The sequence below is a fragment of the Malania oleifera genome, chromosome 2 (genome assembly GCF_029873635.1).
Source record: "Malania oleifera isolate guangnan ecotype guangnan chromosome 2, ASM2987363v1, whole genome shotgun sequence".
NCBI classification, from domain to species: domain Eukaryota; kingdom Viridiplantae; phylum Streptophyta; class Magnoliopsida; order Santalales; family Ximeniaceae; genus Malania; species Malania oleifera.
The window spans coordinates 23,252,532-23,266,023 of NC_080418.1; the positions used below are offsets into that span (position 1 = coordinate 23,252,532).

General features: G+C 33.1%; 1 protein-coding gene and 1 long non-coding RNA gene across 2 annotated transcripts in view; one reads left to right on the plus strand and one right to left on the minus strand.

The window, feature by feature from the left end:
• The first annotated feature begins 3,336 nt into the window (after positions 1–3,336).
• LOC131149844 (tRNA ligase 1-like) overlaps positions 3,337–13,492 on the plus strand; it is a 160,916-nt gene continuing 150,760 nt past the window's right edge. The window contains exons 1-5 of the mRNA XM_058100609.1: positions 3,337–3,540; positions 6,383–6,865; positions 9,355–9,405; positions 9,628–9,710; positions 11,730–11,829. Of these exons, the coding sequence (XP_057956592.1) occupies positions 3,526–3,540; positions 6,383–6,865; positions 9,355–9,405; positions 9,628–9,710; positions 11,730–11,829 (732 nt within the window). The 5' untranslated portion in view covers positions 3,337–3,525. The remainder of the gene's footprint in view (positions 3,541–6,382; positions 6,866–9,354; positions 9,406–9,627; positions 9,711–11,729; positions 11,830–13,492) is intronic.
• On the minus strand, positions 7,555–8,718 carry LOC131149845 (uncharacterized). Its single transcript, XR_009135307.1, has 2 exons — positions 8,556–8,718; positions 7,555–8,341 (listed from the first exon to the last, which is right to left on the minus strand). It is a non-coding gene; the product is annotated as an uncharacterized LOC131149845 (long non-coding RNA).

Sequence of the window (13,492 nt, forward strand, 5' to 3'; positions counted from 1 at the left end):
GGGGGTGAATGGACTCTTTTCGCAGAATGCGTATTTCTTTACAAAATAAAAACTCTTGGCAAGATACAAGAAATTATATCACAATATAAGTAAATGTAAATCATGCACAAGACAAATAAAATGAAGAGAAGGGAAGAGAAAATTAACACTGGTATTTTTACATGGTTCGACACCAAGCCTACGTCTACGTCTTGGGACCAACCCAAGGATTCCACAATCCACTAAGGAACTCCTTCACCGGCGGAGAAGTCTTACAACTCGGGAACAAATCCCTACCACGCTCACAAAGAGCCTCTTTAGTTCACAAAGAACCTTCACCAAACGGTTCACAAAGAACCTTTACAAGAAGATGATGGTAATACAATATGATGCTCCTCAAATGAGCAAATATTAAATGCAAAGCAAACCTCACACTATTTCTCAAGTAATGAATCAAACATTATTAAAGAGCAAGAGAGAATGAGCATTTGTGAATGAAGAAGAACAATGCAAAGTGCTAGGTGCTTAGGTTATGACATAAAAATATGTTTTTCACTAAGAATGATCAAAAGCCTTCAAAATCAAGTCTAAACAAGCCTAATAGTGTGTATTTATAGCCAAAAACCAAAATTAACCGTTTTATGGCCGTTGGGGGAAGATATGATATGAAATTTTGAAAAACTAGCCATTTCCGCCTGTTAGCGTCAGTTCTGCCTGTTAAACTCTAGTGCACTGCACTCGTCGACTAGTGTCAATAGCAACTCGTCGACGAATCCCCTGTTCTTGTTAACAAGTGCCCAGAATTAGAAAAAGTCATTAGCATGAAAGTTGTGAGATTTTTTCTTAGCTTTCTAGGGACACAAAGATTGTCTTTTTTTTTTACTTTTTTAGCAAAAGTTATGCCTCAAACACCGAAAAGTGTTCATGAAATTTGATAGGTGCATAACATAGGTTTTAAACCCAACCCAAAAGTCTTTTAATTACTTGAAAAGTTCTTGGACAAAAGTATATGAAAAATATTAAGTCTAATAAAGTTTAATAATTGTCCAAATTAGTTTCCCTTTAAATATAAGATATCTTATTAATAAAAACACATTAAAAAAAAACCATTTTGATATCTTATATATTTGTATGTCCTTTATAGAAAATATACTTGACTTCTTTGAAACTTTAGGACATAAGACTCGTTTTGATAAAACCAGGGCTAAGTATGAAGATGTTCAAAATACCAAAATATTTGGAAACTTGTCCCTTTAGAAAACATATTTGAGTTTATGATTCATTTAACAAACTCTTAAGTTTAACTTTGAAAAGCATGAAAGTTGAGTTTGCGATTTTAGTGCAATCCTATAAACTCACGTGTCCTAATATGCATATGCAATTTGCTCAATTCTTACCCAAAAATTATGTATGAAAGAAAACCTTAAGAGTTACAAGATATAATACCTCAAACACACACCCATTACATAAAATCCAACATTAAGCTCCCTTCGGTTGTGCTTGGGTTTTTCCGAGTGCGTGTCTATTTAATCTTTCTATTCGAACATCAACTCGGTCCAATCTTTGCCTTTTGACCAATACATTATGCAGTCGAAACTTGTACCTGTACTAAGCATGATCTGCAAATATAGAAAACACTAGAAACCATATATAGGTTAATATCATCAAAACACATAAACTATGATAGTGTAGCCACCAAGGCTAACACTTACCTCTTCTCCAAGTCCCCTTTTTATAGTGGCAGAGGTTGACCCTCCATCAATTCGGCATTGATAAACATTATTGTGCTTATGGAGGTTACATAGGTTTTATGGGCATTTATAGGAAGGTTTTAAATATAATTTTGTAACCATCCCTCTCATCAATGTGCGAATATTAAAGTATGCCTGTCGGTTTTGTAAGGAGGTTTAATGACGCTTTCGAAACCATTCCCCCTTTTTAATGAGGATATTTTGATGTATATCTACCCTAAAAAAGATAATTCTCAGGGATCATGTAATTTGTTTTCCAGAGGGAGAGTTGGAATTCATGGCAATTCAAGAAAAATTTAGGGTCCATTTAGTTGTGGAAAATATTTTTTATTTTCTAATTTTTAATTGTTCAAAGAATTATAAAAAAATAACTTATTTTTTAATTTCTTAAAATTTGTATTAAAAATGTAGAAAATAAAGTTTTTTTTTTAATTTGTAAAATAATTTTCATTTTTTAAAACTTATAAATATATATATATATATATTTTCTAGTTTCCCAATTTTTATATAAAGTAATATTTGAAATCATGAATTTTGGGGTTTGTATTTAAATTTGTATGAATTTAGAAGAAATTTTATACATAGTCCACAAAAATTAAAAGTCCAAAATCTAAATTCTATGCTCTCACATGCAAAGTAAGAGTTGAATTTTTTTTCTTATAAAAATAATAAAAAGATGTGTTTCAACTTTTCTATGTAATTTTGAAAAATTGAAAAACAAGATGGCATTTTTGTAATTATTGTAAATTTAGAAATAAAAAATAAAATAATTTTCACAAACAAATAGTACCAAAACTAGTGATTGTTCATTTATTTCATACAAATTTTGAAAAAAATAAAATATTGACTATCTTTTTTGTAATTTTTATAAAATCAAAATAAAAAATAAAAGCAATTTTCCAATCCTTAAGTTTCGTGAGGGTGAATAAGGTGGTGTGTAAGACTTTTTGCACATTCAACCAATTCATTGGAATAACATGTCTGTCCCTCTCCTACCGAAAAATTTTAAGTTTATCAATTGAGCGGCCTATATATTATCAATTTACATTATTATACAAGTATATATTTCATTTTTTTTCTCTCTAACCATAACTAATAATGTGTTTTTATTTATCATTTTAGCCTTATAGTTTTAATTAGTACAATTGAGAACTTGCACTAATTAATTTTTCATCATTACAATTATTACTAAAAAAACAATTATTTACTGTTAATGATTAATTTGATATGCAAAAACAGAATGGAATTAAATGGATTTAGATCTTCATACTTTCACATACTTATCATATAACTTTTTATTTATATTTCACTTCTAAGAAAATATTTTTTAAGAAGTATTTATTTTGTTTTAAAAAATTTTAAAATAATAATTTATTTAAATATAAATCAAACGGGTTATAAAACAATTTTAAAAAGTACTTTAAAAAATATTATTATTTTTTAAAAAAGTTTCAAACGGGTTATTAAACAAATTAAATTTTAACAGGTTAAAATTCGATTGGACTGGCAGTGGACTTCTTGTTGACTTCAGTCAACTGTGTCAAATCGATCCCAAAAGCGAGGGAAAGTTCTCCAGACGCTTTATTGCACTTCGTTCTCGTCTCCTTCTCTTCCATTTATTTTATTCTTTACCCTCTCCGTTAAGCGACCGCTCCTGCAGAGGCTGTTCGCTCTCACAGTCCTCCTGTCTCCGTCTTCTCGCAATCCCGACTCTCCACTTCCTTCGTCCTTCTCTTCCCTCTCGACAACTCTTGCTCGCTTTCACGGCTTTGGCACCTGCGTTTCCGATCCAACCATGCCTTACAACCAGGTTCATTCGTTAATCTTCTCATCACCACCCATAAATGCGTTGTTAGTTATACTATATTGTGGATTATTCTCAAATGTTTTTTAGATTTGCATTGTACTTGCAATTGTCTGCCATACGCAAAACGAGACAATTGGATTTGTCTATTACTCTATTTTGAGGTGTCTTGGTGCTGAAAGATCGGGTTGCGCGATTCGTTGCATTGTTGCAAGCTCTCTGTTGTGTTATTGCTTGAAAATGTTCGTTACCTTTTGCTGATTCCTCTTGCTAGATGGGTGCGTGTGTGTGTGTGTTTTTTTTTTTTTTGAGCGGTAATGCGAAATCCTGTATTCAAGCATACATGGTGCAAGATAAAAGAGAAAAGAATCACAAACAAAGAGAAGCAAGAATAGAAAGGAAAGAGTCCGACAGATGGAAAATTAAACTCTTGGATTAACCAAGTACAAGAGCACAATCCTACAAGAATGAGAGAAAATCCTTTCTCTATGCTGGCTTCTTTGTTAGAAAAGCAAGTTGGTTGGTTTATTTCAGATGCCTCAATAAATAGCTGCAGAAATAGCATGCCAAATCCGTAGACAACAACCCTCAAAGAACAGGAAAGCTCCAAGATAAAGAAATTCTTGAAGGGTGAATGGCAGCACCCAACAAATGTTGCAGTAGATATTTTATTCTCTACCATGATACCATCTTTAATTTCTTACTATTGCTGTATCCAAAAATCTGTAAAACAAAAAGAATTTGGTATAGAAGACGGCAGAAAATGAAACACGGAAGTCTTTGAAAAATTTAAAGAGGCACAAAGTGTTAGTGAAGCTAAACATGGAGCATATAATAATTTATTTGCTAGATTATTACAAAATGAGGGAAAGAGACATATTTACACTTGCTAGAGAAAGAAGAGTAAGGACTTGGAAAATGTAAAATGTATAAAAAAAATGACGATGATGTGTCTTGGTTGAAGAAGAAAACATAAAAGAAAGATGGAGAAGTTGGTTTAATAAACTATTTAATGAAAAAGAAGTAGAAGGCTTACTTTGAATTGATAGATGAGGAAAAAGCAACAGATTTGAGATTCATTCACAATATTAGAATTAATGAAGTTAATTTTGCATTAAATAAATGAAAAATGGAAAGCTATAGGACTTTGAAGTTTGGAAGTATCTAGGTGATAATTGAACTATATGGTTAATTAATCTATTTAACACAATTATAAAAAATTAAGAAAATGTCTTATGAATGGCAAAAAAACACTTTAATACTTATATATAAAAATAGAGGAGATATTCAAAATTGCAATAATTGTTGTGGAATTAAACTTATAAGTCATCATACAATGATACCTGGGAAAGGGTGATTGAAAGAAAAAAACAATCAATTTGGTTTTATGCTTGGGAGATCAACTACAAAAGCTATATATCTTTTAAGAATATTAATGGAAATGTTTAGGAAAGAGAATGGGGATTTGCATATGGTTTTATTGACTTAGAGAAAGCCTATGATAAAGTACTTGGAGAAGCTCCATGGTGGGTTTTAAAAAAAGAGAGAGAGTATGTAGTAGGTATACAGTATATTGACGTCATTAAGAACAATAAAGTATTGACTAGGGTTAGGACTATCGATGCAAGTCTAGGGAATCTAAGTTAGGATAATCTAGAGATTTTGGAATAAGTATAAATAAAATAAAACATATGAATATCATTTCAGTCATGGTAGGAGGAATATTGTGGAAAAGGTTAAACTTCATGGCTAAAGTGGAGAAGTGCTTCAGGTATAATCATAGAATTCCCTTAAAATTAAAATGAAAATTTTACAAGGCTGCTACAAGACCAGCCATGCTCTATGGATTAGAATGTTGGGAAACCAAAAAGCATCATATCCAAAAGGCAAAAGTTGCCGAGATGAGAACTATGGTGGATGATTGGTACAACATTAAAGATAAATTAAAGAATGAACATAATCATGGTAATTGAGGCATATAACTTGTAGTAAATAAGATAAGGGAGAGACGACTCAAATGGTTTGGGCATTTGAGGTCAAATAGTGTATCAGTGAGGAGGATTGAACTAGTTACTTTTGTGATAGTATAAATTGTAGGTGTAGATAAAGTAACTTGGAATGAGGTAGTGAGTAAAGATTTAATAGCCTTTAAATTGTTAGAGGAAAGTGCCTGGGATTGTGTAAATTGGTGAAAAAGGATTTATGTAGCTGACCCCACCTAGTGGGACTTAAGACTTGGTTTATTATCGTCGTTGTTGTTGTTCCTGCTGTTTATTTCCCTTTTCTTAATTGGTCAGAGCATTATAAGGATTATATGATACAATGTAACTTGTCCATTCTATGCTTTTTGACATCAATGATATTTTGAAGTGAAATTTTGGGCAAATTATTTAGTTGTTTTTAAAGTGATCGAGGCTTGAAAAAAATTTGGGGCTTCTTTAGTTGTGGAAAAAAAAAACATTTTTAATTTTCTTTTCTTGTTTTTCAAAGAACTAAGAAAATGCCAATGCCACCTTGTTTTCCATTTTTTGAATGGTTGCACAAGGAAGTTTGAAAGTTGTCGAATCCGCACAAATGTTGGAAATTGGAAAATAAGGTGTTATTTTTATATTTCTTTGTAAAACTGGAATTGGAAAAATGAAAACTGTTTTCTACACTTGAGCAGGCCTTTCATTTTTTTGATCTCCTTCATGTTGGTTTCTTACTATGATTCATATTTGTCCATTCTACTATTCCTGATTCAGTCAAGAACCTTACTTGCATGCCTCAATAATTGAATTTTCTGGGTCTGATTTTCTAATTGACTGGGTTCGCTGTAATTTTGTCTGATTTGCTTCCTAATATACAGAGAAGGGGTGGTTATAGAGAACAGAGGTGGGAAAAGAAGCCAACTTTTGATTATCCATATTCAGCCAGCTTTCGACAAGAAGCAGCAGCTGCTACTGAAGATCTCACTAACAGAGTTGGTACATCAACTATTGGTGAAAACAGCAGTCAAGGCCATGCTCGAGCTTTACGGACACAATTTGGGAGTGTTGCCAGCCAAAACAAGGTTGCTATGCAAGGTTATGAGTCTACCTGGAAGTCCCAGTCTTATAGAACAGCAATTGGTGTCAAGGTGGTTGAGATTGAAAATGCTGCCATGGATCAAGCTGACATTCAGGGAAATACGGCTGGAACAGCAGCACTTGAAAAAAACACTTGTGGTTTGAACAAGTTACTCAATGGCTCATTATTGAAGGATCCTACCATGGAATGTTGCACGTACTCACATGCCCAAATAAAATCTATATTCTATCCCAAATTTGTAAATGAAAAGTCAGAAAAAGAGGTATATTTTCTGTTCTGCTATAATTATTTGTGTGGTCCATGTCTTCATTTGTATAACCATATGCATATCACGCTTGGCATTGTGTAGTGGCAGTTACTAAGCTAGGAACTTCAGTAATATGGGGTGACAAATAAATGATCAATAATATTTTAGGTATATTGTTATAGTATTTTTCAACTATTATTCATGCATTTAATTGTGTCAGGGAATCTTAGAAAGTTTTACCATATGACAAAATAGTAATCGCATTCTTTTAGATATGACTATACAAATAAATAATATATCTAGTCGTATTATTTCTTTTCATTTTTTTTTTCCCATTTGTTAAGCTTCACCTTTTACCTTTTTCTTAGTATCATTAATATGTATCACATATTAATCCCGTACCCTTTTTGGTTAGTGGGGTCAGTCTATCTCTCTTAAAAAAACAAGTCTTTTATATATTTAACTGTTAGATTTTTAAGATTTGAGTGGGAGCAATATTGTCATGACTCACATCCCTAGTTTTTTGGCATGTGACCGGCCGTGACTCCATCTAAAACCCAATGGGGTCACTACGCCTAGGCAAGAATTTGTTTTACAATTCATCATTTGGAACCAAGTTAAAAGCCAATTAAGAGTGAACATTTGTTGAAAATACAAAACATATATATATATATATATATATATATATATATATATATTCCATAAGCAACTAAAAACGTTTTTCATTTAATAACAAGCTCTTTACATTGGGCTGTACTTTTCATACAACAATTTTCTCACTCCCTAGTCTATATACATAATAGCCCAAAACTGAACACACGCCTGGTATCCTTATTGCCTTCTTGCCAATCTGTAATACATGTCAAAATAGTAGTATCTTGGAGAACCTAACAAGTGGAGTTCTCCTTCAGTTTGAACTTGAAATCATTAAGGAATAGGGTGAGCAACCAAAAGCTCAGTAGACATTCTTAACTCCCTCTTATTAAAATAAGGATGACACATGGTTTCGTACATGTATGCATGATCATAAGGTGCATGAACACAATCTTTATTCAAAGCAATCTGTTCATATTAAGTAGCCAATCCAAAACATTCAAATAACAGGCATTTACACATTTTTTTTTCCCAACATAGCAGTGCTGTACCGACAAAGTACACATTTTATCCCAAAGAAGTGCCAAATTCCACCTTGACCAACCACCACTTAACATGGATATACTAACAAGTGCCAAATTCCAGCTTAGCCAACCACTGCTTAACGTGGAAATACTAACAAGTGCGCTTGGCCAACCACCACTTAACACGGAAATACCCTCCGGAGGTATAGGGCCTTTCACCCAAGGGAGATAAAATCCCTACTTGCTCAAATTACACAATATCGTAGCCACAACAACACATGGTGCCATCTATTTCCCGCAATAACAATTCAACATGTTTATACACAAGCTTTGCCATAACAAGTAAAACCAATCATCCTTATAAGAGGAATATCTAGCACATGAAAATTTCCCAACTAAATAAGATATGCAACTATGATAACCAAAGAAACATATATGTATCATGCAATTGCAGCCATATCAAGTAATTAGAGATAATAAACTTAAATCTTCCTTACTAGGATTCAACTTTTTTCCAAGTCTCTACCCTTGTTTCCCTCAAATACCCAAAATTCCTAGGTGAATAACTGAAAATTAAGAACACCTACCTTGATTTTCAGCTTCTTCAGCTTAGTCTAAGTTTCCCTCTGAATTTCCTGTATTTTCTCTTGATTTTCTTTGAATTCCCCTGATTTTCTGCAGAGTTATCTCTCCCTTTATCTCTACTCTCTCTAGAACTAGGGTTTTCAGCAAGAGTTTTGAGGTGTTCTTTTCTATGTTCAGGCTGTTCTGCAGGCTGGAAAAGTCAAGAATGCAGCTGGACACATGGCAGGACCATAGCAGCTGGTGGCAACAGGGGTCCTGCAGTGCTGACAGCTGTGCACTAGGTGTCTGCTGCTGCTTTTTCAGAACTGCCAGGTGGCAGCTGCTGGTTTGTAGTGCTGCCAGGTATCACACCTGGTTTCAGCATGCCCCATCTTTTTTCTTTTTTCATTTTTCCTCTCTCTGCCACAACTATTATGCTATTTATGTTTTAGCTTGATCCTCATAATTTGCTTTCATCTAAGCCCCTCCTACCACTAATAAGTCAAAAGGAATTTCCAATATGAGTTAACACAATTCAAATAAATGAATAACACGGCTAGTATGAACTTATTTATTGAAAAACAAAGCAAGTCATGTGAATTTATATAAGTAGTTTAAATTTACCGTGGCCTAAAGGGTATGGTTATCGCAAATATGGTGGGAACAAAGGCCTGTGCTAAACTCAATGTGGCTATGCAACTGAATGTGATTGTATCAGTAGCACTAATACATAATCTATTATTTATTTTTTAGGTGTTGATTCTTTTTGATAGTACAATGGAATGCTATTTTTCATTGGGGTTTTGGTTTTTATGTGTTCAGATCAGGATGAGAATGATAGAGATGGTCTCTAAGGGCATGGCTGCATTGGAGGTATGGGCTATGCACCTATGTTATTCTGCTTCAAAATCATGGCTTTCTATGGCTTGAACATTCTCCTTAGATCTCCCAAAGTTTTGTTACTTCGAGCCTCTAGTAAAAAATGTCACTTTTATGCATATAATTCTTCTTTGGCTTATTGATTCTTATGGAGACTGTTATTGAATGGGTCCTCTACTAACTTGGTTGCTTTATTGAAAATGTTGCTGTCTGCAGGTTTCACTTAAACACTCTGGGTCTCTTTTCATGTATGCCGGTCACAAGGGCGGAGCATATTCCAAGAACAGCTATGGGAATATGTATGTTCATATTTAGGAGACTTTGGCTTTCTTTTTAATGATAAAGAAGGTGTGAATTTTGTTATAGGACTCCAAGGTGGATTCAGCTAAATACAACAGCTGAACTAAAAATAAAAACCATTACAGTCCATGAAAAAGGCTGTCGACACAGTCAATAGAAGAAGCAAAATTTTTACTCCAGAAAGAGACTAAGAAAATATGAAAACAGAAAAAAAATGAAGAACAGAAAAGCACTTCATTTTTTTCTGGGTTGCATTTGGCTCCCTCAAATGCACTTGTATTGATCTCTCTTTCTCTCTGTTTCTTTACTCTCCAGATCATAGATACCTGGAACATGGCTCATTCTCTGTTGTTATGGTATGGGCATGGGGATGGCATATGCCACTTAGCTTGGTAAGTGGCATGTGGGAGTATGTGTGGCTGGCTCACAGTATTTTATTATGGTGTATTTTTATGGACTTATTAGGTCACTTGCCATATATTTGAGGAGGCTTAGGAAAAAATTCTCTAAATAAACATAATAAATTGCTTACTTTCTTTGTTTATTTCATTTAAAACTATTTTGATATTCTAGTTTCTTAGTATCTCCAATGTTTTTTTTATTTTGTTCCTTCAATTTTCTTAGTAAATGCATTTCAGCGATTAGGTTTCGCTTTTGTTAAATTGGATTGTGCATCGTTGCGATCCAAGACTAGAAAGTATCAATCCAGATTGGGATCCTGGATTGTAGTTTCTATGGTGGTTGTGGGTATCTCAGTAACTTTACTCCAGATAATCTAGAACACTGCAGAAGGGATAGCACCCCACAAATATCTTCTTTATTTCTGTACAGAGATCCTCTGCAATGCCACAACTCAGATACATAGTCTTAAATCTCCACAAAATTGTCGAAATTTCCATCGAAATTTCTGGTTTCACCCTCGAAATCGAAATGGCAGTCGATTTTGTTTGACACAATTTCCATCTAAATTTCAATGAATCATCCATAATTTATTGTAATCTTGAAATTTTAGCGAAATTTGTCGAAATTTGAACTATAGGATGAAATTTCCTCAGAATTCAAATGAGAGACTTAGGTGTGAATTTAAATTTCTCTCTCGTATTTTATTTTATTTTGTTTTTTTATTGAAACAAAGCAATTATCACAAGGGCTTTTGAAATTATATGAAAAAATAAACTTACAACAACATTTTTTTATCTAACCATTCATGTCTAAATTATCATTATTTGTATAATAAATAATATTTAAATGATGTAGGAATTTCATTTGTATTAATTGAATATGTTTAATACCCATTATCTTACAAATATGTTTGATACACAAATTGTATTACAACTTTTCCATCTCATAACAACATAGATGTATGTAACTTGTAATATATTAGCCCTAAAATTTATATTATTATGTCTATTAACCATTTCTAAAGTTTCATAAAAGAATTCCATGCTTTACTATTGATTTCCATCATTTTTCAAATCGAAATTGAAATAGACATCGAAATCAAAATTTCCATACCTTTTGAGCTTCAAAATTTTAGTCTAAATTGAAATTTAAGATCTTGCTCAGATATAACACTTAGATCCTCTTTCTCATCTATTTCCTCTTTCTTTTTGCCTATATGCACATATACAATTTATTTATTTGCCTACTTGTATATTTTAATGTGTATACATTGCAGCATACCTTTTCCATTCTTTCTCCAAGGTTTGGTTTTCCTGAATGCATAATTTGATAGTTAGTTCTTCAGTTTCTTTCAATTTGTACTATGGCATGGTATGTGGCATGTAATAGTACAATATGAGATAGTAAGAAATAGCTCAATCTTATATGTGATGATATAACATAATACTGGAACCATATTTTGTCACTAACGAGTAATAAATTCATCATAGAGGTAAAACACATTATGTTGGTACTGTAAAATGCAACTTTTGTTTCTAGTTGTTATATTTTCTCATATTTCTTTGTTGAATCATCTTCTGACCAGCAATATACTGAGTATTATGCTTTTGGTGTAGATACACTGCTATTGGTGTTTTTGTTCTTGGACGGACATTTTGTGAAGCTTGGGGCACTGAAGCAGGAAAGAAGCAAACAGAATTCAATGACTTTCTTGAGGTACTTTTTCACATCAGAATTTTTAACAAGATCACAATTCAGAAGAATCTATCTAATCTTTAAATTTTAATTTTTTTGTTTAATGAATCAATCAGAGGGTTTTTTGGTGTGGTTGGGGGAAATTTGGCGTGCCTTTCTTCTTTGGAAGGTTTTCCTTATCAAAGATGTCAGGATTTTGGAGATTGTAAGGAGGCGAAAATTCTTTGGAGATGGGATACTTTTGCAGGTTTTGTGGAGTATTTGGTTGGAGTGTTACACTAGGAATTTTAGGAGGGTGATGGAACCTGATTTGAGGTGGAGTGGGGCTCTCTTTCTCTCTCTCTTCCTTTGGATTCTTTATGGTGCTCTCCTTTTGGTTTGTTTCTGGGGATGTGGCTTATTGATGTGCAATGGGACTGGAGAGCTTTGTCATTTTAGGTTGCTTTTTTTTTTTTTTTGTTTTGTTTTTTTGTTTTTTTTTGTTTTGTTTCAGGAGGACAACTTGTCCTCTGTCGTGATATAATTTTTCTTCTGTTCTAATATGATTTTCTTATTTATCTTTAATAAAATCTACAATCGCTTAGTATAAACCTTGCTAAACCTTGCTGCTCTCTAAATGTTGTTGTCTCCTTACATGCATACACAGATACCCTGCAAGACTAAAGCTTATTTATAAAACAAAATCTAATTGTTACTTACTCTGGTTAGTCCAATAAAATATGATGCTGAAGTGTTAGGAACTTAAGATTCTTACTACAATAAATTGATATTGGTTGTGTGTGTTTATGCCTTGATACATGACTCCTTATGGTCTAAAGTTGTCATTTGGGTGTATGTTCATTATGCGCATAGGTACATGTCACAGCCATTAAAATTATAATGTGTTATAAGTAATTTGCAACTTAAGTGGAGGGCAGCTACTATGTCATTTTTTTTTTCGGTGTAAAGGATGTGATGTAAAATCAAGAAGGAATAGAGAGAGGAAACAGAGAATGAAGAAGAAGATAAGTGAGACAAGCGTACGAAACCTCCAAATTCAATTTCAAATTAATCAACCTCCTTTTGACATTGCAACATACTAAATTTATATGTGAAATTGTGAAACTGAAATTAAGAAATCACAATCTCCTAAAATACACATTCTGACAAACAAACCCATGCATAAACATAAGCCAACTAATTAATATGCTGTAAAGTTAGATGGAGAAAAGAATAAGAGAACAGAAGAAACAAAGAAGGATAGAAGAATAGAAATATCTGCTGGCGGTTTCCTAGAGCATTACATACAGCTCCAGGTCTGCCATATTATATATGCATATTACAAAAAAACATGCAACACAAAAGTACCCCCAATCACATCTCATAATTACTAAAATAGCATAATCCCTTACAACACTCCCCGTCAAGCTACATGTGCACAAGGATCATCTAACCCTTAGCTTGTTACAACCACCAGGCAAAGCAGGCTTAAATAAAGTCTCCGTGAAAACATCACCCAAGTAATCCACATATTTCTCAAATGGGGTCCTCACAACGTTCTTCAACACAACATGCCTTGCAAAATGACAGACAACTTCAATGTTCTTTGTCCTCTCATGAAGGACTGGGTTGCTAGCAATATAAATGGCAACTTGATTATGGGAAAACATATCTATGGGTTTCATTATCAAGAGTTCCATATCTA